We start from the raw sequence: 21,012 nt of genomic DNA on the forward strand, positions 1-21,012 counted from the left end.
GAGGTTGGGGTAGCAACCGCGACCAGGAGGTCAATCAACCCCCTCGCGACCTTCGTGACCACATCAACGACGGTGCAGATGTCCACGGCCGCATCGAAAATAGCAGGTCCGCACACTACGAAGCAAAGATGAAGCGTCACCGGCAATTTGATGCCGAACATGAGAGATTTGCTGCCCGTCAAGCGCCACTTTCCGCCGACGCATCAGGACTTCACCCCTTCATGAAAAGGCTCCGAGCCATCTAGTGGTCTGTGGCTTTCAAGGTACTTGGTGTTAACACCTATGATGGAAAGGCCAACCCAGCTCAGTGGCTAACTCTATACGAGATGAGCCATAGGCAGAGACGAAGACGTCAAGGAATGTGGAAAGAATTAAACATATGCACAAGAGGTATCCAAGCGAGACACCAATGATAATACGTCATAGGTCTTAGCACTCAAACAAAAAATAATCAAAATCCTTTTTTCATGTCGTACTTTAAACCTCCAATTTCTATATGTTCCCTTGCTATAGCTCTAAGCTTGTTGGAGTTGCCCTTTCCCTTCATGACCGAAAAAATCTGCATCATCATTGACGTCAGCAAAGAGAAAACGATAGAGTGTCGATTCCAATGATCATGATACAAATTTGACAGATTTCAAGGCGGTGACCTAGAGAAAGAACAAGTTTTGGCATCATGATTCTCATATTATGACCAAATCAAAAACATATTGTCTTTTGACACTTTAAGTGCAATTTACAATTTGTCAATCTATTCCACGATGCACCTGCGTAAGAAGCTTGCAAACAGCCTAATAGATATCATTATATTTTCTTTCTCCACAATGTTACAAGCAAAAGGAAATGAACCTAGCTCAACTGGTTGGGTGAGACGTGTGGCTATGCACCCAATCACCCAGGTTCAAGTCCCGTCTTGAACTGAATTTGGGTGTCTATTTATCTTCTTAATGAAAAACCACCTAGTTCCTCGTAGGTCGCGGATAACATGCCTAAGATGAGTAGATGACTGGTGATGGTTCTACTGTTTGTTTTTGGGAATGCTTGAGGTGATGGATATTAGCACAACAGCAGGGTAGTCCGGCGGGTATTTGGGACAGTAGTAGTTCTAGAAGATATGAGCAACGCTGTGATAAATTTCGACAGTGTTTCAGGGGGAAAAAGGCAACTATAAATCCCAAAATAATGTGCAAGATGATATAAAATTTAATATAGAATAGGAACTCAGGTTCAGTTCAGCAAAGCTCCGCTCCCAGCTTCTTTGGAGCGGATTCTGTGGAACCCTACGAAACACTTAAAATGCAACTAAATTCTGGTGGAGACCTGACGAGGATCACTTCTCCATTTACATTACGAGATGTGAGCTAAAAAGAACCCCGCTCTCCACCGCTTCCTACTACTCCATGTTCAACCGCCACTAAAAATTAATTCTCACCTGCTCCTCACCCTACTCCTCCACTAAAACCACTTTATTTGAGGAATTAAGAAGTGAAACTCAAGAATCATGGGGGCTCTAGCAAACTGATCCTTAATGAACCGAACAATTTGTGAGAGACTTGATAGTGGTTTATAAAGGAATGGAGTGACTATAAAAAGGAAACATCGTCCAAAAAAAGACTATAAAAGGAAACATAAGTCCAACTTAATTTGACATCAGTATAAATTATACAGCTGATAATAATTTTAAGGCAAGAATGATGATAGTTGTACACAGTTCGTGCACATGGATAAAGCACGCGGAGAGAGGACCAATAGGGCCAAGTAGGTCCACGTTGCTTCCGCCGGGACCTGTTAGGGTTGATGATCAGTCAGGCAGCCGAGTCAGAGGATGCGTTGCTGTCATCTATGAACGCCTTCATCGCCTCCACGAGCCTAGCGCAGTCGGGGAGCTCGGGGAAGATGAAGAACGTGTGAATGGCCTCCGGGAACTCTACCACCCGCACCGCCTTCCCCTTCCGCCGCAGCACGTCGGCGTACCACCTCTGCCAATCCTGCAACGGGTCGAGGCCGCCGATCACCACCATCGCCGGCGGAAAGCCGTCCGCCAGGTCGGCGTTCTCGTCGGTCACGTGCGCGGCGGGGTGGTTCCGGTCGGCGCCTTCCGGCAGGAAAGCCCGCCACATCCAGTCCGAGCCCCGCACGGTCACCACCGGCACCTTCCCGTCCAGCCTGACCTCCGCGTCCGTCCGCTCCTCGCCGCCCAAGTACGGCTGCACCAGGACGACACCCGCGAGGCGGAATGGACTGGAACGCGGCACAGACGAGGAGGACGCGACGCAGGCCGTCGTCCAGCGCTGCGCCACGTGGTGGGCGATGTTGGCGCCGGCGCTGTCCCCGGCGAGGAAGCAGCGGGAGAGGTCGACCGAGACGGCGACGCCGTCGGGGAGCCCCGCGTTCGCGAGGTGCCGGAGCACGTCGACGCCGTCTTCGTACGCGGCGGGGCAGCGGTGCTCCGGGGCGAGGCGGTAGTCGACGGACACGACGACGGCGCCCAGCTCGCGGCAGAACCGGCGGCACATGGCGTCGTAGGGGACCGAGGCCGCGGAGAGCAGCGCGAATCCGCCGCCGTGGAAATAGACCACGACGGGGAGCGGGGACGCGGACGCGGCCGCCTCCGACGGCGAGAACACGCGCGCCCACAGGCCGCGCGACGCGTCCACTTCCACGTCGGCGGACCGGACGCCGCGCACGTCCGGGCGCGCGCTGGCGCGGGCACGGCGGTCGAAGAGGCTGAAGACGGAGCGGTTGATGGTGCCATCACGACGCATCGAGAGGCCGCTGGCGACGTTGAGGGCGAAGAGCATGAGCCGCACCTTCCACGGCAGGGCCGGCCTGCCCGGCGCGCTCGGCGCTCCTTCCCCGGTGCCGGCGCCTGGTTCCATCTCGCTACTAGCTCTCGCTGCTGGGATGGCTGAAATCGTTACTGGCAGGAGACCAGGAGTAGTGACTAGTGAGTACTGAGCCACACGTATTGTCTACAGTACGGATTAGCAAGTTTCGACACAATATCACGCTACGGCAACAATGAATGGTCACATGGAATCGATCTTATCCTGCTGGTCGTCGTCAACCGCAAAGCCAGCCAAAACTACTCACTCACCGCAATTCAATGAGGTGTTGCTGTCGGCGGATCACGTCGCTGCCGGTGCAATCCTGTCTCCAGATGGGCACGTTCGGCTGGTATTAAAGCCTTTTATTACGAGAGAACGGCTGATCGATCCTGCACTGGCAAGCACGGTCACCACTTACGTACGTCGCTGACCTTGCGCAGTCGGGCCACAAGGCTGGCGGCCTTAGGCCTTAGCGGAAATGGCGAACAGGACGACGCCATGTGATATTTGTTCTTGCCACCTCGATCATCTCTAACTGTATCTCAAAGTCGATCTCAATCACGATTGCGCTGGCAGAGGTTAGTGGCAGCATGTGAATGAACGATCTCCCTTCCCTTTACAGGTAGGTAGGTAATAAAGCGCTTTGGTTGGAGTTTTGACGCTACATCATCGATCAGAATATACTACTATAAATAATATAGTCATACACGCGAGAAACATGAGCAATTTCATAATTGGGTTGACAGCAGATAGATCAAGTGATGAACCAACCAACACAACACTAGAATGGAATGGAGTTCGTCTGTTCGTTCATCACGCGTCGGCGAGCTTGGGCGTGGCCCTGTGGCTGTCGACGAAGGCCTTCATGTCCTGCAACACCTTGGTGGCCTCAGGGAGCTCCGGGAAGCCGTAGAAGCCGTGGAACATGCCGGGGTACTCCGCCACCAGCACCTCCTTCCCCTTCCGGCGCAGCACGTCGGCGTACCGCCTCTGCCAGTCCATGAGCGGGTCGAAGCCGCCGATGATGACCATGGCGGGCGGGAACTGCTCGGCGAGGTCGGCGTTGTCGTCGGTGACGTGCGCGGCGGGGTGGTCGCGGGTGGCGCCGACGGGGAGGAACGCGGTCCACGAGAAGTCGGAGCGCCGGAGGTTCACCACGGGCGCCACGCCCTCCAGCGCCAGCTCCGACGGCGTGCGCTCCACGCCGCCGAAGTAGGGCTGCACGGGGAAGACGCCCGCGACGCGGAGCGTCCGTGCGGACGCCTGCCACGCGGCGGCCCAGCGGTTGGCGACGTGGTGCACGATGTTGCCGCCCGCGCTCTCCCCGGCCAGGAAGCAGCTGCCGAGGTCGACGGGCACGTCGTCGTCCAGGCCCGGGACGCCGCCGCGGGCGTCGACGAACCGCAGCGCGTCGACGCCGTCGTCGTAGGCGGCGGGCCACCGGTGCTCGGGGGCCAGGCGGTAGTTGACGGACACCACGACGGCGCCAAGCGCGGCGCACAGGCGGCGGCACACGCCGTTGAAGGGCCCGATTGCCGGGGAGAAAAGCGCGAAGCCGCCGCCGTGGTAGTACACGACGACGGGGAGCGGGCGGTCCGCCGTGGCCGGGGCGAAGACGCGCGCCCAGATGCCGCGGGACGCGTCCATGGTGAAGTCGAAGGAGCGCACGCCGGACGCGTCCGGCCGTGGGTTGGCGCGCGCGCTCAGGAGCCGGTCGATCACGCCGTACAGGCAGCGGTTCACCGTCCCGTCGCGCCGCTCCACGGCGTCGATGGCAGCCGTCAGCCCGGCCAGCTGGAGCCGCACCGATAGCGGCAGCGGCGGCGGCTTCGGCTTCGGCTTGGCTTCTGCTGCTCCTGCTTGGTTGCTGCTGTCGCTGGCCATGGCCTCCGGTTCTTGGCTCTGGCCTGCTCGCCAGTATCTTTGCTGGATCGGTGTCGCCCTGGAGTTGGACGCGCGATATATAGCGGCGCTGCACAGCTGACAGCTCGGGTGTCGTGTGGGCAGCGCAGTAGGTGATGAGACTGAACTGTTGGCGTGGCGGCGCGTGCTCTGTCCCACGCGGGGGGGGGGGGGGGGGGGGGGGGGGGGGGTGGCAGTCCTTTTCGAAATTACGGCAACGGAGGGAATGCCCCATCCCATGTGATCGGCCGGCGCGGCAAATTGAAGTCGTCAACAGAGGCAATGGCGCGCGCGTCGCGGTCGCGTGCACGGCCGCCGCGAAGCTTCTGGGGGCTGGGGCGTCCACGATGGCGTCGCTGCTGCCAGTGCCAGGCCACACCGCATTTGCGTGCGGATCTCGGCAGAGGAGCCGCGATACGGGAAAAAAATTATATGTATACAGTATCCACTCAGCTTACACGCTCCTATCGACTGCCACATGTCCACCTAAGGGGAATCGACGTCAGTCATCCGCTCACCTGTGGTTCGGCCCACTCGCAGCTTGTTCGGGAGGCCGTATCGTATCGTGGATTATTTACTGCTGGCTGATTTAGTGTGAGAGAAAAACACTATTTCTAACTAGAAATTTACGATTGTTTACGAGCAAACCAACAGGCTGTCGGCTTCCACGCGCTCACACGCTGAAAACACCTGCCGTCGAATACGGACAGTGCCCATGCGGCAGTCATCTGATGTACGGTATACACAAGAGCATACTGTATGTACGGGGGTCGGTGTTGCTGGTCAACGATCTCTGCAGCAGCATAGGGGCTTGGGGGCGGGGCAGTTTTCTCTATAAAAAAAAGCTACTCCTTCCATCTCAAAAATAGAGTCGCTATAGAAATTGTATTGGTCAAACTTTCTCAACTTTGATTAGATTTGTAGAAAATACGTGCAACATTTATATCTTCAAATAAGTTTATTATAAAAGTATATTCAACGATCTACCTAATGATACTAATTATGTACCATAAATATTAATATTTTGTTAAATATATTTAGTCAAAGTTAAAAGTTGCTGACTTTTTGAGAAGCGAGAATGATTTTTTTTAGGACAGAGGGAGTAGGTAGATAAGGGCAGTCCCAATGCTAAAAACTACATGTAGTTTCTATACCTATTAATTTTCATAGACACTACATATATAAACCATGGTTCCAATGGATAATTTCTACAGAATAATTTTTTATCCAATCACATATATTTTCTCTCAATTCTCTATCAATCACATCCCTTCATGCCTTGGTTCTTATGTAGACATTGTTTCTAACTTAGATGTGGTTTCTATGATTTTTGCTCTCTATCTTCAATAACTACCTTGCCACATCAGTAAAACACTTAGATGATAGTACAATTAATGTTCATAGAAACTATGGTGGTTTTCTATATTGGGAGTGCCCTAAGGTCATGCACAACACGAGGACATAGAAGGCGCTTTGGTGTGTGTGTTGTGTGTGTGGGGTGGGGGTGGGGGTGGGGGGGGGGGGGGGGGGGGGTTGTGTTCTCGATTTCTTTACCACGGTGTGAATCTCGTTGCATACTTGCATGGCTTTCGACATCGCGGTTACTGTTACCTCAATCAATTGACAAACCTCAACCGCCAGACAACGATCTTAGCAAAAGAAGGGCTCGGCACATGCTTTCAAATGACAAAAGATGAGAGAGAGAGTTGTAGAACCATAGGGAGGATTTTTTTTTTTTGAATGCCTCCATACATCGAGTAGAAGTTGTAGGCCCCGTTCGTGTGCCCTTAAATCTGGCTTGATTCGCTTTTTTTTTATCCGGAACAGTGTTTTCCTCTCATAAATTCCTCCAGATTCCTCCAGATTTATCCAGATTCCTCCAAATTCCTCCGAGCGAACAGGGCCGTAGTATCTAAACTTACGTAAGGAGAAAAATTGAAAAGCACAGCCTGCCATGGGTGAATAAAGAGAGTTGTAGTCTCTTCGTCACTTTTTGTCTCTAACTATTTACAAGAGATTACTAATATTTATAGTATGTTTTTTTATGTGATCGAGAAAAAAATATTTATAGTACCTAACAAAAAATCATTGGATTAATTAATCATTGAATATATTTTATATTAGATTTATTTAAAGATACAAATATTACTAGTACTTTTCTATAAATTGTGGGTAGAACCGTAAGATGGAAATTTGGCAGACATAACCTGCGACGGGGCGCAGTGTCCTGAGGCTTGAGGTTACCAAACAGGACGGTACCAAGCCACCTGTCGAGTTCATCAATGCCTAGGGATACTATATAGCACCGGTCTAGTCTATTCCGTCCATATCAAAATAGATATGCATCTTGCATTTTGAGAAGTTCAAACAATCTAAAACTTGATCAAATATATATATATATATAAGTACCCATATTCATAATATCAATAAGTATCTTTAGATTAACCACGTCCTATATTTTATGCTGAATCTATTTAAGTGTAAAAATATTAATACTATTTTGTGGAAATCTAGTCAAATTTAAAATTAGGTGACTACTCAATGTATTTTAGGATGGATTAGGCAGCGCTGAACGGTGAACGCACGGATGGAGCCGTGTGAGGCACTCGTACCTCTCTCTCAATTTGCTCCACGAACGTCGGAGGAACTATTATCATTCTGTCCCTTCACTAAGTCCACGTATATCATCTATTCAATGGTCCAAACTCGCCTAAAGTCATGACGTAGCTCCTGTAGCTCCCTGACTGACTCATGTCTACAAAAGAATACAACTAGAAGATTTATGCCATTTAAACAAGTCAGTTTTATAATAAATAGTATTAACATCTATCTCTAAAGAATTATTATAAAAATATGATTAATCTAACGATCCTTATTTTGTATCATGAATATTAGTATTTTTATATAACTTTAGATAAAAATTAATTTGATTGACTCTATAAAAGCAAAAAAATACAATTTTTTTATGGACAGAGAGAGTAGGGATTCATGAATGAGTTCTACTCCATCAAAAAGAATGTTACTCATGACTGCCACTGCAAAACTAGTTCGCAGATTATATTCTTATTCTCACAGCATTACCAGTACAAAGCCAAAGGAATGCTGGGCTCCCTAGTTCATACCTTAACAGCATTTTCTCAACTCAATCCAAAATCTAACAACAGAACTGCTGATTGCTGAATACATATACTTTGTTTGCTATCCAGCTCCTGCAGCAATTATTTTCTACAACTCTTGGTATTAGATTAATACAAGCCTGGAAATAAACAACTAACCAACATATAGATTAGAAACAGGATCGTTCACAGTCCCCATGTAAGCTCAAGAAATACAACAGCCGAGGACATCTGCACTTTAAGATCGGCAATATCAACGTCATGACCTCCTTCCACCAAGCCCCATCGGTCAACCTGAGTACATTCAAAAACCTTAAGACGAAATAAAGGACAAATAATTCTAAACAGCAGAGGAACATGATGGTTGCGGGATAAACACCTGGTGGTCTTCTTCTAGCCTGATCAACTCAATGGCCTCCTCAATACCCAACCTTTCTCTAAATATTGCAAGAGGGATCACCAGGGAATGGGCTGCTGCAGCCATAGCATCAATAGATGCCAACTCACAGTCAGTTGCTTTCTTAAGAACAGTTTCTACAGCCTTAGCAAGGCCCTCATCTTGCTTTCCCCCAAAGAAGGTCGTGTAGACAACGGGCTTGAACCCAAATTCAGTATCTACCCACTCCAGAATTGGATCAATTTTCTCCTTCTGCTTTTCTACAGACAGAAATTCAGGAAGCATAAGACATTAAGAATTGAACCAAACACTGGTATAGATCTACTAGGGGGATTAAAACAGTTTTTAAACATATGAACCTCGTTTATACCAAACAAAGTCATGAGAACACAACTTACGATGAACTCCAATGGTCAGTTCACTATCAGCAGGTGAACGACAGAATACCAAATCTTGATGAAATTTCTTCATCAAATTATCAATTACTTTTCTACGTGTCAAAGGAACTCTCTCCAATGCAGTGCAAGCAAGCTTCATGAGAGGCATTGTGAAAGGTCGAATTCCATCTGATTCCTATCATAACAAGATAATCAGGATCAGTATCTATTCCATGGAAATTAAGAAAATAAATGAAATATAACATCCGCAAATAAGATAACTGAGATATAAATGCAAGGTGGTAGACCAGAAAAGAAAGCAACGTGCTGCAACTTCTCTGGTTGATTATTAATGGGCACATGTCACAGGCTCATGACATGAACTCAAACATACACAAATGTCATAGCTGCAGGGGGACCAAGCAGTGGGATGACAAAATCATGGTGCTAACAGAGACAAAAAAAGATGATATCAATTTCTTATCAAGTGAAAACTTCATATAAAAATAAGGAATACAATGTTTTGTTATGTTCACCCATTGCAGCAAGCAAGAAAGACATTGGTGATGCTCAATCAGTAGTATTTGTTTTGTATCGATGCCTAGGTTTAAAACAGAATACAATTTATTTGCCTGTTGCAGGAGTTGAAATTGACAATTTATAATATTAACCAACTTCTGTTGTAGATGTAAGAAACAAACAAATAAAACCAAAACGTTATATTATCTACATAGGTGAGGTCCATGAACTACATATCCTGCCATGATGGAACAACCTCCAGTATCAGACTTCAAATTACTTGGTTTATTTTCTTCAAATTTTTTATCAATCTTTTTAGTTAATCTACAGCCCTCTAGCCTCACCCAGAAGAAACAAAAGGAACAGATAGCAGTGTCTACCCAGCCAAACTTGTGTAATTTGAGTGTACACATTTCAAACCCACCAGATAGAGTGATATCAACCCAGATTACACATGAGACGAGGAATACTAAGTGAGCACTATCGAGCTCGCACTTCACTACTGGCCTGGATGAACTAAACCTTGAGATCAGATCACGGTCTAGTAAGGCGCTAACTAGAATGTCTCCATCAAAATCATTTGAAGTTCATGCAAATATGCATTTTCAAGACGTCCGATTAATCGCGATTAATCGCGACTAATCGTCCTGGACGGTTGGAGCTACTCGACCAGGGCCTCCGATGTTAGTCGCTGAATTCTCACTCTTGGTAGTAGGGGAATTCTTACTCTCATCGAGAGAGGATGACACTAGGAGTTGGGGCAATTTTCTTGTCTATTTCTCACACAAGCTCACACAAATGTCATACCAACCTAAGGGGTTGGGGTTACATATTTATAGGCTGCTAGCCAGCCAAGCATATGCCAAGATGCTAGTCTAAGATGCTAATATGCTGTCCTAGCTAAGATGCTTTCCTCTAGTCTAAGATGCTGTCCTAAAAACAGAAAAACAGCCATCTAGTCTAAGATGCTGTCCTAAAAACAGAAAAACAACCACAAGGACCATGTGAGCAGCACAGCCCCACAAAGACCAGCCACACATGAGACTTATCCATCATTCTCCCCCTAAGTCTTGTGCGTCGTCTTGTGGGAGAGTTGAACCATCCCGGTCCTGGAGCAGAGCTCAAGGAACTTGATCCTCCCAAAGGGCTTGGTGAGCAGGTCCGCAAGCTGGTCCTTGGTGTTGATGTAGCTCGCCTTGATGCTCCCTTCCTCCAAACAGCCTCGGATGAAGTGGTACCTCACCCGGATGTGCTTGCTGCGTTCGTGGAACACGGGGTTCTTTGCCAGGGCCAGAGCGGACTTGCTGTCCACCCTGAGCTCCACCGCTCTAGTGTCTCTGCCGAGGAGATCACCAAGCAGTCGAGCGAGCCAGAGCGCCTGAGTCGAAGCGGTGGAGGCCGCTATGTACTCGGCCTCGCAGCTGGACAGGGCCACCACCTGCTGCCAGCTAACGAGGCACTTGCCGAGGAAGAAGAGGATCCCGCTCGTGCTCTTGCTAGTGTCGATGTCGCCGGCGTGGTCGCTGTCGCTGTACCCGACGAAGTGTGCTGCCCCAGGGCACCTCGGGTAGTAGAGGCCGTGGTCGAGAGTCCCCGCAGCGTAGTGGATGATCCTCTTCACAGTCTGCTGGTGCTCCGTCGTCGGTCGCTGCATGAACCGACTAACGTAGCCGACGGAGAATGCCAAGTCCGGCCGTGTGTGGGCGAGGTAGCGAAGGCTCCCCACAAGACGCCGGTACTGCGTAGCGTCCACCTCCTCCGTCGTGCTGTCGCGGCTCAGCTTCAGCCTCTCCTCCATCGGAGTGAGAGCTGGGTTGCAGTCGGTGAGCCCAGCTAGCTCAACGACGCGCTTGGCGTAGGCGGTCTGTCGAAGCGTGACTCCAGAGTCATCCTGGTGCACCTCGATTCCCAGGTAGAAGGAGAGAGGCCCCAGGTCACTCATCTGGAAGGTGGCCTTCATCTCTTCCTTGAATGTCGCCACCTCCGCATCCTTGGTGCCGGTGATCACCAAGTCGTCGATGTAGACACCCACCAGCAGGGCATTACCTCCATTGCCCCGTCGGTAGATGGCCGCCTCGTGCGGGCTTTGCTCGAAGCCCATCCCCTTTAGCGTGGAATCCAGCTTGGCATTCCACGCCCTCGGTGCCTGCCGCAAGCCATAGAGGGCCTTGCGCATGCGGAGCACCTTGCCCTCCTTGCCGGGGATCGCAAATCCCGGCGGCTGGTGCACGTAGACCTCCTCCTTCAAGTCGCCGTTAAGGAACGCCGACTTGACGTCCATGTGATGAACACGCCAGCCCTCCTGGGCAGCTAGCGCAAGGAGTCGCACGGACTCCATCCGTGCCACGGGAGCAACGGCGTCATCGAAGTCGACCCCCTCCTGCTGCACGAAACATCGTGCCACCAAGCGAGCCTTGTGCTTGACGATGGCACCGGCTTCATCCCTCTTCAGCTTGTACACCCACTTAAGGGTGATCGCGCGATGACCACGAGGAAGGTCAGCAAGCTCCCAGGTGCGGTTCTTCTCATCCGTATCCATCTCCAACTGCATCGCGGCGCGCCATGCCGCGTGTCTCTCGGCCTCTGCAAACGACCGAGGCTCGCCGTCGTCACACGCAAAGTGCAACTGCGCCTCCAGGTCGTGAGGCACCGGTCTCGGCACCGGCTGGTCGCCGAGAAGGTTCTCCATCGTACGGTACCGCAACGGCTCGCCGTCGTGGTACGCGTCGACGCGCTCCTCGTCGTGAGAGAGCGGAGTAGCGAGCTCAACCGGGCCGTGCTCGACACGAGCTGGTGGTGGAGTAGACGTGTCCGGAGTGGTGCCTGTCGGTGCTGGAGTGCGTGGCGTTGCCGGCTGTGGTGGAGCTGGCGAAGAACTCATCGCAGCCGAGGTCCTGGCTGGAGAGTGTGGTGCTGTCGGAGTAGCAGGCGCCGGGGTAGGTGGAGGCTCGGGGACTGGGGTAGACGCGCTCGCCGAAGAAGAGCCGCCTACTCCCCCAACTCCCTCGAAGTGGACGTACTCGACAGAGAAGTCGTTGTACGTCGGAGCCGAGCCGTCGTCCACCACCTTGTCCCACGCCCATCCTCGTCCTTCGTCGAACACAATGTCGCGCGCCGTGCGCACATGCTGTGTCTTCGGGTCGAGGATGCGGTAGGCCTTCGAGCCCTCCGCGCAGCCGATGAACACTCCCGGAGTGCTCCTGTCGGCGAGCTTGCTGATGTGGCCAAGCTCCTTGGCGAACGCGAGGCAGCCGAAGACCCGCAAGTGGGAGACCGCTGGCTTGCGCCCATGCCAAGCCTCGTACGGCTTCCTGCCGTCGAGCGCCTTGGTAGGAGAGCGGTTGAGGATCTAGACGGCCGTCACCACCGCCTCTCCCTAGAAGACAGCCGGCATCCCCCTCTGCTTGAGGAGGGCCCGAGCCATTCCCACAACCGTCTGGTTGCACCGCTCGACGACGCCGTTCTGCTGCGGGCTCTACGGCGCGGAATAGTGGCGCTGAATGCCCTCGTCAGCGCAGTACGACGTGAATTCAGCCGCCGTGAATTCGCCGCCGTTGTCGGTGCACAGCACGCGCAGCTTGCGGCCGCACTCCGCCTCCGCAGCAGCCTGCGCGCGCCTGATGGCGTCCGCAGCCTCTCCCTTGCTGCCGAGGACCATCACCCACATGTAGCGGGAGAGGTCGTCGACGAGCAGCAGGAAGTAGCGTCGTCCTCCCGGTGTGGCCGGTGTCACCAGGCCACACAAGTCCCCGTGCACAAGCTCGAGCTTCTCCTTGGCTCGAAAGCTAGCCCACTGTGGAAAGGGGAGTCGCCTCTGCTTCGTCAACACGCAGACGTCGCAGAGCTGCTCCACATGGTCGAGGCACGGCAGGCCTCGCACCATCTCCGTAGCACTGAGCCGCTTCAGGGCCTCAAAGTGAAGGTGCCCGAAACGCTCGTGCCATTGCCACGCCTCGTCGTCCCGACGAGCAGTGAGACAAAGGGGTTGTGTCACCTGCACGTTAAGGACGTAGAGTCGATTTGCGCTTCTGGATACCTTGGCAAGAAGGCGACGGCGACGATCCTAAATCCTCATGACTCCGTCCTCAACCACCACGCGCGAACCGTTCTCATCCAGCTGTCCCAAGCTGATGATGAAGTTCTTCAACGCGGGGATGTAGTAGACTCCAGTGAGCAGCCTGTGCTCACCAGACACGGTGGTGAAGATGACGGAGCTGACGCCCTTGATCTCCACGCCGGAGGCATCCCCAAACTTGACGGAGCCTCGGACGCTAAAGTCAAGCTCGGTGAAGAACTCCCGTCGACCGGTCATGTGATGGGTGGCGCCGGTGTCGAGGCACCACCCGTCAGTCTTGTTATTACCGGAGCTATCGCCGAGGAGGGCGTGTGCTTTTGGCTCGTCGAGGTGGAGGAGAGCTGCTGCGGCCGGTGCCGCTGAAGGTAGCTCAATGCTTGCATGTGCCATGAACAGAGCCGGCTCCTCCTCCTCCGCCTGTGCGACGTGGGCCTGGCCGCGTCGTGGCTGTCGGCAGTCCTTGGCCCAATGGCCGAGCTGGCCGCAGTTGCGGCAGGCGTCGTCCCGTGCCGGCTTGTGCCTGCCGGCGGCGCCGCCCTGGGCGCCTCCGCGGGCATCACCCTCGGTACGTCCTCGCGCCCCCGCCTGGGCGTCTCTGCGCGCCTTGCGTGGCTTGCCACGCTTGCGGCCGCCTGTCGCGGAAGAAGGCTCCCCCTTCTTCCGGTCACCTTGGCTGGCAAGCCACTGCTCCCGAGTGAGAAGGAGCTTCCCGTCAGTGGTGATGGGCCCCGAGAGAGACTGTGGCTCATCGCTGTCGACGACCTTGAGGCGACCTATCGCCTCCTCGATCGACATAGTGGAGAAATCCAGCAGGGACTCGATCGAGCGAGCCATCTGCTTGTACTTCTCGGGGACGCAGCGAAAGAGCTTTTCGACAGCTCTCTCCTCGCCGTAGGTGTCATCGCCGAATTGCACTATCTTCTGCAATAGAGTGTTGAGACGGAGAGCAAAGTCATCAACGTCCTCACCTGGCTTGAAGGCCAGGTTCTCCCACTCCTTGCGAAGTGCCTGCAGTGTGGACTTGCGAGCGCGGTCGCTGCCGATGCGTGCCGCAGCGATGGCGTCCCAAGCCTCCTTGGCAGTCCGCTTGTTGGTAAGCGAGAACTGCATCTCGGGCGGGACCGCAGCGATGAGGGCATCCAGCGCCCGTCGATCTAGGTCGTAGTCGACGTCGCCGTATCGGACTGCCTCCCACATGTGCCGCACCTGGAGCTTTACCCTCATCACCGCAGCCCACTCGACGTAGTTGGTCTTGGTGTGGGTAGGCCACCCACCGTCGGGACCGACGTCCCTGACAACAGCCTGGAGCCCGTGGTAACCACGGTACCGATCCGGGCAGAGAGAGCCACGCTGCCTGTGAAGGCCGCGCTCTCCACCCGTCACCGTTGCCGTGCGCGCCTCCTCCAGGAGCGCCGCCGCCGTGTGCGCCTCCTCCAGGAGCGCCACCGGCGCATCCGCGCCTGTCTGGGCTGCCGCTGCGCTCGTAGGCGTGCGCGGCTGCCCCAGGAGCGCCACCGCCGTGCGCGCCTCTTCCAGGAGCGCCGCCAGCGCGTCCGTGCCTGTCTGGGCTGCCGCCACGCTCGTGGACGTGCGCGGCTACCCACTGCGCCGCCCGCGCTCGCGCTGCCTCCCTCTCTAGTAGCTCGAGGTCCGCGTCGGCGGTGTCGTCAGCAGAAATGGAGCTACCGATGCTGCCGTGCAGAGCCTCGACCTCCGCCGCCGCCGTACGCGCTGCTTCCGCCTCTGCTCTGGCTGCTGCCAGCTCCGCCGCTGCCAGCCTCGACGCCCTTGCCGCCGCCGCAGCGGTCTCTGCCGCCGCTCGCTCGCGTTCCTCTGCCGCGGCAAGTTCGGCCTCCTGCCGACGCCGCGTGCTCGAGGCGACCGAGCGCTGAGACTGCCCTGCGGACATGACGCGCTACCGGGGGACTGCTGCGTGGGGAGAGGGCTGCTTCAGACGGGGGAGGAGTGAACAGGAGCGGCCGGAGGAGCTGGTGCTGCCAACAGCTGGGGCTGTTGTGGGGCTGGGAGAGAAGATGAGCAAGAGATGCTCAGGCTACAGGATAATACGGCTCTGATACCAGTTGTTAGTCGCTGAATTCTCACTCTTGGTAGTAGGAGAATTCTTACTCTCATCGAGAGAGGATGACACTAGGAGTTGGAGCAATTTTCTTGTCTATTTCTCACACAAGCTCACACAAATACCATACCAACCTAAGGGGTTAGGGTTACATATTTATAGGCTGCTAGCCAGCCAAGCATATGCCAAGATGGTAGTCTAAGATGTTAGTCTAAGATGCTAATATGCTGTCCTAGCTAAAATGCTATCCTCTAGTCTAAGATGCTGTCCTAAAAACAGAAAAACAGTCATCTAGTCTAAGATGCTGTCCTAAAAACAGAAAAACAGTCACAAGGACCATGTGAGCAGCACAGCCCCACAAAGACCAGCCACACATGAGACTTATCGATCATCCGACTCGGCCAGACCGTCCAGGAAATTGGACGTTCGATTAGTCGTCGTCCAGTCGCGATTAATCGTCCGTCCAGGCTGTGGGCGTCCAGCCAGAGAGTGGGCTGCATATCAGAGTTGGGCCTATCTAGTTGTCTTATATTTTGGCCCAAGCCCATTAGGGTTTCTCTTCTTTCCTACCCCTCACTCCCTCAGCCTCTCACTCACTCAGAAGTCAGCAGAACATACTCACTCCTCTCACCTCTCCCGTCCAGCAGCAGCAGCCGCCTGCTCCCTCTCCTCCCTCCCAGTTCCTAGCTGCTCCCTCTCCTCCCTCCCTTCCAGTTGCCCTCCCTCTTCCTTGCGGCTGCTGCTGCAGGCGCGCAAGCCTGTAGATCCAGCGGATGCACAGGTCCAACTGTGCAAGGTAGAAGGACTGTACGACAAAGATGAGTTCCTCCTCCTCAGGTCAGTCATCAGTCATCACCTCCATAGTTTGGCAGCAGCAGCCAACAAGACAAGAAAGGGCTCAGCAGCAGCCAGGTAAGTGGCCAGCTGACCTATCTATCTAGAGCAGTAGAGCCTAGAACATATAGTATACTAGTGTGTGTGTGTGTATATATATATATATGGTATATATTTTATATTGTATATATAACTATATAATATATATATATGGTATATATCAGTCCCCATATGTAGGGGACGACCGGGACGACCAGGGGACTCGTCCAGGGTCGATTAATCGTCCTGGACGACGACTAATCATCCTGGACGTCCTAGACGGTCCTCAGGTGTCCAGGCTCGACCAGCCGTCCTGAAAACATTGGCATAGGCCACTCCAGGATTCGAGACCTGGAGAAATCATCAAAATAGGTCATTCTTTAACAGAAATGCTATACAACACACGTGTGTTTTAGCACAAAAAAACACATGGATTTTTAGTCACCGGATCATTGCCTCGGTTATCTGCGTCCGTCAGATCTGCAAGCCAGTAAACGCGAACGCCAGAGAGAGACGATGCGCGTGGTCATGTCAGGTGGCTGGTCGCGTCCGTGAGAGAGAGAGGACGTGAACGCGAACGCGAATCGCTCTGTAATATGTCAGGTGTCAGGTGGCCCCACGACACGACCCATGACGAACGGGCAGCAATGGAATCAATCGCTCTATAATTTGTCCTTCCATAGAAAAAATTGTTTTATGTGATATATGATTTGTGATCTGTGGATCTGTGATCTTGTGATTGTCTGAAGGTAGAAGAAGGCTAGAGGTAGAAGAAGGATGGAGGCTGTTGGATCTTAATCTTATGGTGCAAAAAAATTCATGTGTTAGAATTGTATAAAACACATGGTAGTAGACAGACTCTTCTTTAACCCCTATGGATATACTTAAGATAAAAAGGCTGAACTCAATTCATTTCAAATGCTGAACTAATGGTCGCAAAACTCTCATAATTCACTACTAACTACTAAGCTAGAGGACAAATCAGGCGCTAATAAGATACTTTTTCCATCCAAACCATTTGAAATTACTTGCAAATATGCATGAATAAGTCATTAAGTCAACACGAAATTTGCGGCTTGTAGAGATTTCCATTGCACTAAAGTAACTTGATGTTGTCGGACCATTTCAAGAATACAGCAGGAGAAAGGGATGGATGGGATGAGGACCTGGTACTCCCACTCGGCGGCGATGGCCATTGCGAGCGAGCGCGAGGGCAGCTTGAGGGGCCGCTTGGCCGGCGACTTGAGCGTGCGGTAGTCCAACATCACGGTCCACCCGTTGCCGTCATCGGCGCGCCGCACGGTGGCGTCGCGGTAGAAGCGCTTCCCGACAACCGACCCCGTCATGAACGACGTCGGCATCGCCACCGACGTCTCGTCCCGCGTCGTCACGGCCGTGGCCGCCGACGGCTTCTTCACGTAGATCGCGTCGTCGGATCCTCCCCCTCCTCGCGCGCTGTCCCCGCCGGGAGAAGCCTCCGCCGCCGTGCCCAGCAGCCGGCACCGCCCGCCGGCCACCCATCGCGCCTGGAGGAGGCGGCGGGCTGCGACCGTCGCCATGCCGGTTTCACCTGGGCCTTCCTCCTCAATCTGTCTCTTACTAGTACAGACCATTTAAAAATGCGGCCCAAGTTCTAGCCTGTATGCATTGAGGCCCATTCCAGCGGCCCATCAAAGGTTCCAGAGGCGTCCAGCTTTGACCACACCGCCACGCACGGCGGCTTCGTCTCCACCAATTAACCCCACCGATTCCGACGACCGACCCCTCCCGGTTCCCCACACTTTTAACTTTTTTGCGGCAAACCCTGCACGCCTCCGCAACCGCGTCGTCGGCGAGCGCGATCCCGAGAGACTCAACCATTAGCCTCCTCAGCGGGGTGTGTGTATGCGCATACGCCGGCCGTGACCAGATCGGCTAAGGCAAGGCCATGGCGGAGCCGGCCCTCCTCGCGCCGGACCCCTTCGCGGACCTCCCCTTCCCCGAATTTCAGGCGCCCGTCGACGGCGAAAGCTTCGCGTTCGAGGACTTCGATCTGGAGGATCTGGACCTGGACATCGACTTCGACCTCGACCTCGACCTCTTCGCGTCGGACGGGCAACTCTCGCAGCCGCCGCCGCTCGCGACCTCGTCCTCCTCGGCTGGGTCTCCGGAGCGGGGGTCGTCCTCTTCCGGCGCCGGCAGGGACGGCGGCGGGCTGAGGAACGAGGAGTCCTCGGAGTCGTCTTCGAGGAGCGCGAGCGGCACTGATGTCAGCGGCAAGGGGAAGAGGGAGGAGGACGAAGCGAAGCGCCGCGCGCGGCTGGTGCGCAACCGCGAGAGCGCGCACCTGTCGCGGCAGAGGAAGCAGCAGTACGTGGAGGAGCTGGAGGGTAAGGTGAAGGCCATGCAGGCCACCATCGCTGACCTCTCCGCCAGGATCTCCTGCGTCACTGCCGAGAACGCCGCTCTCAAGCAGCAGCTGGGTGGCGCTGCTGGAGCCGCGCCCCCGCTGCCGATGCCGATGTACCCCGCGATGTATCCTTTGCCGATGCCGTGGATGCACCCGGCGTATCCCATGCGTGGATCACAGGTACCGCTGGTGCCAATTCCTCGTCTGAAACCCCAGCAGCCTGCACCTGCTGCAGCAGAGCCACCGGCCAAGAAGGCTAGGAAGACCAAGAAGGTTGCAAGTATTAGCTTCCTGGGGTTGCTTTGCCTTGTGATGCTTTGTGGGTGTTTGATTCCTGCAGTAAATCGGATGTATGACTCTGTTGATGCTGGAGAAGGTGCTGCATTCCGTCCAGCTCATCATGGGAGGGTGCTGGCTGTTGAGGGGCCTCGTGATAATGTCTCGGATGGTATCGATCCAAAGCTGCCACAGAGTGCCAGTGAGACGCTTCCAGCGCTGTTGTATCTACCGAAGAATGGGAAACATGTCAAGATTAATGGGAATCTTGTTATTAAGTCGATTGTTGCTAGTGAGAAAGCTTCATTGCGGCTGTCTAGCTATGATGGGAAGAGTCCTCAAAACCAAAAGAAGGAAGAGACTAGCTTGGCAATTCCTGGCTATGTGACTCCATTGGAAGCAGGAGAGGTTATGGAATCAACCAAAGGAATGATGAAACATGAACTGATGGCTTTGGCTCCTGCAGATGGAAACGTGTATAGGGAGGAGGATGGATTGCTGCCACAGTGGTTTAGTGAAGCAATGTCTGGTAAGATGCTATGAATTTTACATACTTTGCTCAGTTTAATATTTTGTTGTGTTTGGAATGACCTACATAACATATTGCTATGATGCTTTCTGTAGTAATTTATACTAGTAGTGATATAAATGAGATCTGAAGATCAGTCACTACTTGAAGCTTACTTTCAATATTAGCATGTAGGCTAACTAACACAAAGTAATGAAGCCTCAAAGATCATGCAGTCACTTTTAAGTGCTAAGCAATTGAAATGGGAGGTTGATATGGCTGGACAACATATTTGCACATATATGCTTGTATATCTTCCCTGCAATACTAGAGCAATAAATCCTTGTTTGGGTTTGTAGGCCACTTAGAAAGTAGCTACCATCATACCGTGTGGAGTGTTAGTAGGTCAGGCCAATAGTTGTCACTATTGAAGTTAATGCGGACGAGCTCTAGCTCAGTTGGTAGCGCTGGCAGTGGCCACGCTGCCCGCCCACTGTTCGAATCCCAGTCTGGGCGACCGTGGGTGCTGCACCGGGGATTTTCCCCAGAGGGGACTGTAGGCATGGTGTGTGTATAGGGTGTGTGTGCCTCAGTAGACGCGTTCTGAGATCCCTTAGACAGTCTCAATTGCGCTTGAGCGCGCGGTCAAGTGTAGTTGCCCATTTACGAGTCTTACATGATGCGCCAGTGCTCCTGGCAAGTTTCCAAAAAAAAACTATTGAAGTTAATTGCATTGGTGTGTTAACATGCATGAATAATGTGGATATGTGAAGTAGCTACGCTCATAGTGAGGATACAGGTGTTTCTGGATAATTCAGTTGTAGCTTCATCATACATGCTTTGTTTCTATATGTAAAAAGGGTTTTATGCTTAGTGTTTTCTTAGTATACTTTTATTCATTTGTACCTGTTAAGTTACTGTTCTAACTGTGGATGTTATTCCTTTGTTTACTGATCATTGCTCCTGCACTCGTTTTCAGGCCCCTTGCTGAGCTCAGGAATGTGCACTGAAGTTTTCCAGTTTGATGCATCTCCATCATCTGCTCATTCAAATGGCATCATTCCTGTCTACTCCAATGCCATGTCAAACTCGTCACAGAATTTTACTCAAAATCTTCCCTCTGCTCATCCTCACACGGTGAAGAACAGAAGGATTTCATACTCTGAGGCCATTCCTTTAAGAGGTTCAACATCCAACGACACCGAGCACCTCAAAACACCACCGAAGAATGAGAGCTTTGGCAGTACGAAGCCTGTTTCATCGGTGGTCGTCTCAGTGCTGGCTGATCCCAGAGAGGCTGGCGACGGGGATGGTGAGGGGAGGATCTCTTCAAAATCGTTGTCCCGGATCTTCGTTGTCGTTCTTATAGATAGTGTTAAGTATGTTACTTACTCTTGTGTCCTGCCGTTCAAAAGCCATAGCCCTCACCTTTAGGTCTGGGTTTTGGAGGCGAGTATATGCGTTCAGTTTTATATACATTAACTTCATAGTAATTCTCTCTGAAGGAACTAATCTACTCTTCTAAGTATGTTGATAGAGCTGGACTTGTACATTCTATAGCGCAAGAGTTGTAAGACAGCTGCATTTCTTCATTTATTCAAGTTTTCTGTGCTCCATGGTGTGTTTTTGCCTTGTGGGCTTGGATGATGCCGCAGTGCTTTTGATATGTCATCAG

At 52.8% G+C, this 21,012-nt stretch overlaps 4 protein-coding genes across 4 annotated transcripts; 1 reads left to right on the plus strand and 3 right to left on the minus strand.

The window, feature by feature from the left end:
- Positions 1–1,617: 1,617 nt before the first annotated feature.
- LOC136547356 (probable carboxylesterase 18) lies at positions 1,618–2,988 on the minus strand. The gene has a single exon (XM_066539315.1). It carries the CDS (start codon positions 2,877–2,879, stop codon positions 1,806–1,808), a length of 1,074 nt encoding a protein of 357 aa, XP_066395412.1. The 5' UTR covers positions 2,880–2,988; the 3' UTR covers positions 1,618–1,805.
- Positions 2,989–3,532: 544 nt separating this feature from the next.
- Positions 3,533–4,764, minus strand: LOC136547357 (probable carboxylesterase 18). Its single transcript, XM_066539316.1, has one exon. It carries the CDS (start codon positions 4,710–4,712, stop codon positions 3,642–3,644), a length of 1,071 nt encoding a protein of 356 aa, XP_066395413.1. The 5' UTR covers positions 4,713–4,764; the 3' UTR covers positions 3,533–3,641.
- A 2,996-nt stretch (positions 4,765–7,760) lies between these two features.
- Positions 7,761–17,757, minus strand: LOC136542689 (uncharacterized). The gene is made up of 4 exons (XM_066535227.1): positions 17,331–17,757; positions 8,642–8,816; positions 8,226–8,503; positions 7,761–8,140 (listed from the first exon to the last, which is right to left on the minus strand). Exons 1-4 carry the CDS (start codon positions 17,721–17,723, stop codon positions 8,033–8,035), a joined length of 954 nt encoding a protein of 317 aa, XP_066391324.1. The 5' UTR covers positions 17,724–17,757; the 3' UTR covers positions 7,761–8,032.
- A 165-nt stretch (positions 17,758–17,922) lies between these two features.
- On the plus strand, positions 17,923–20,951 carry LOC136542688 (bZIP transcription factor 60-like). The gene is made up of 2 exons (XM_066535226.1): positions 17,923–19,358; positions 20,317–20,951. Exons 1-2 carry the CDS (start codon positions 18,092–18,094, stop codon positions 20,769–20,771), a joined length of 1,722 nt encoding a protein of 573 aa, XP_066391323.1. The 5' UTR covers positions 17,923–18,091; the 3' UTR covers positions 20,772–20,951.
- Positions 20,952–21,012: the final 61 nt, after the last annotated feature.

This window comes from Miscanthus floridulus, chromosome 3 (assembly GCF_019320115.1).
Source record: "Miscanthus floridulus cultivar M001 chromosome 3, ASM1932011v1, whole genome shotgun sequence".
In the NCBI taxonomy this organism is placed as follows: Eukaryota; Viridiplantae; Streptophyta; class Magnoliopsida; order Poales; family Poaceae; genus Miscanthus; species Miscanthus floridulus.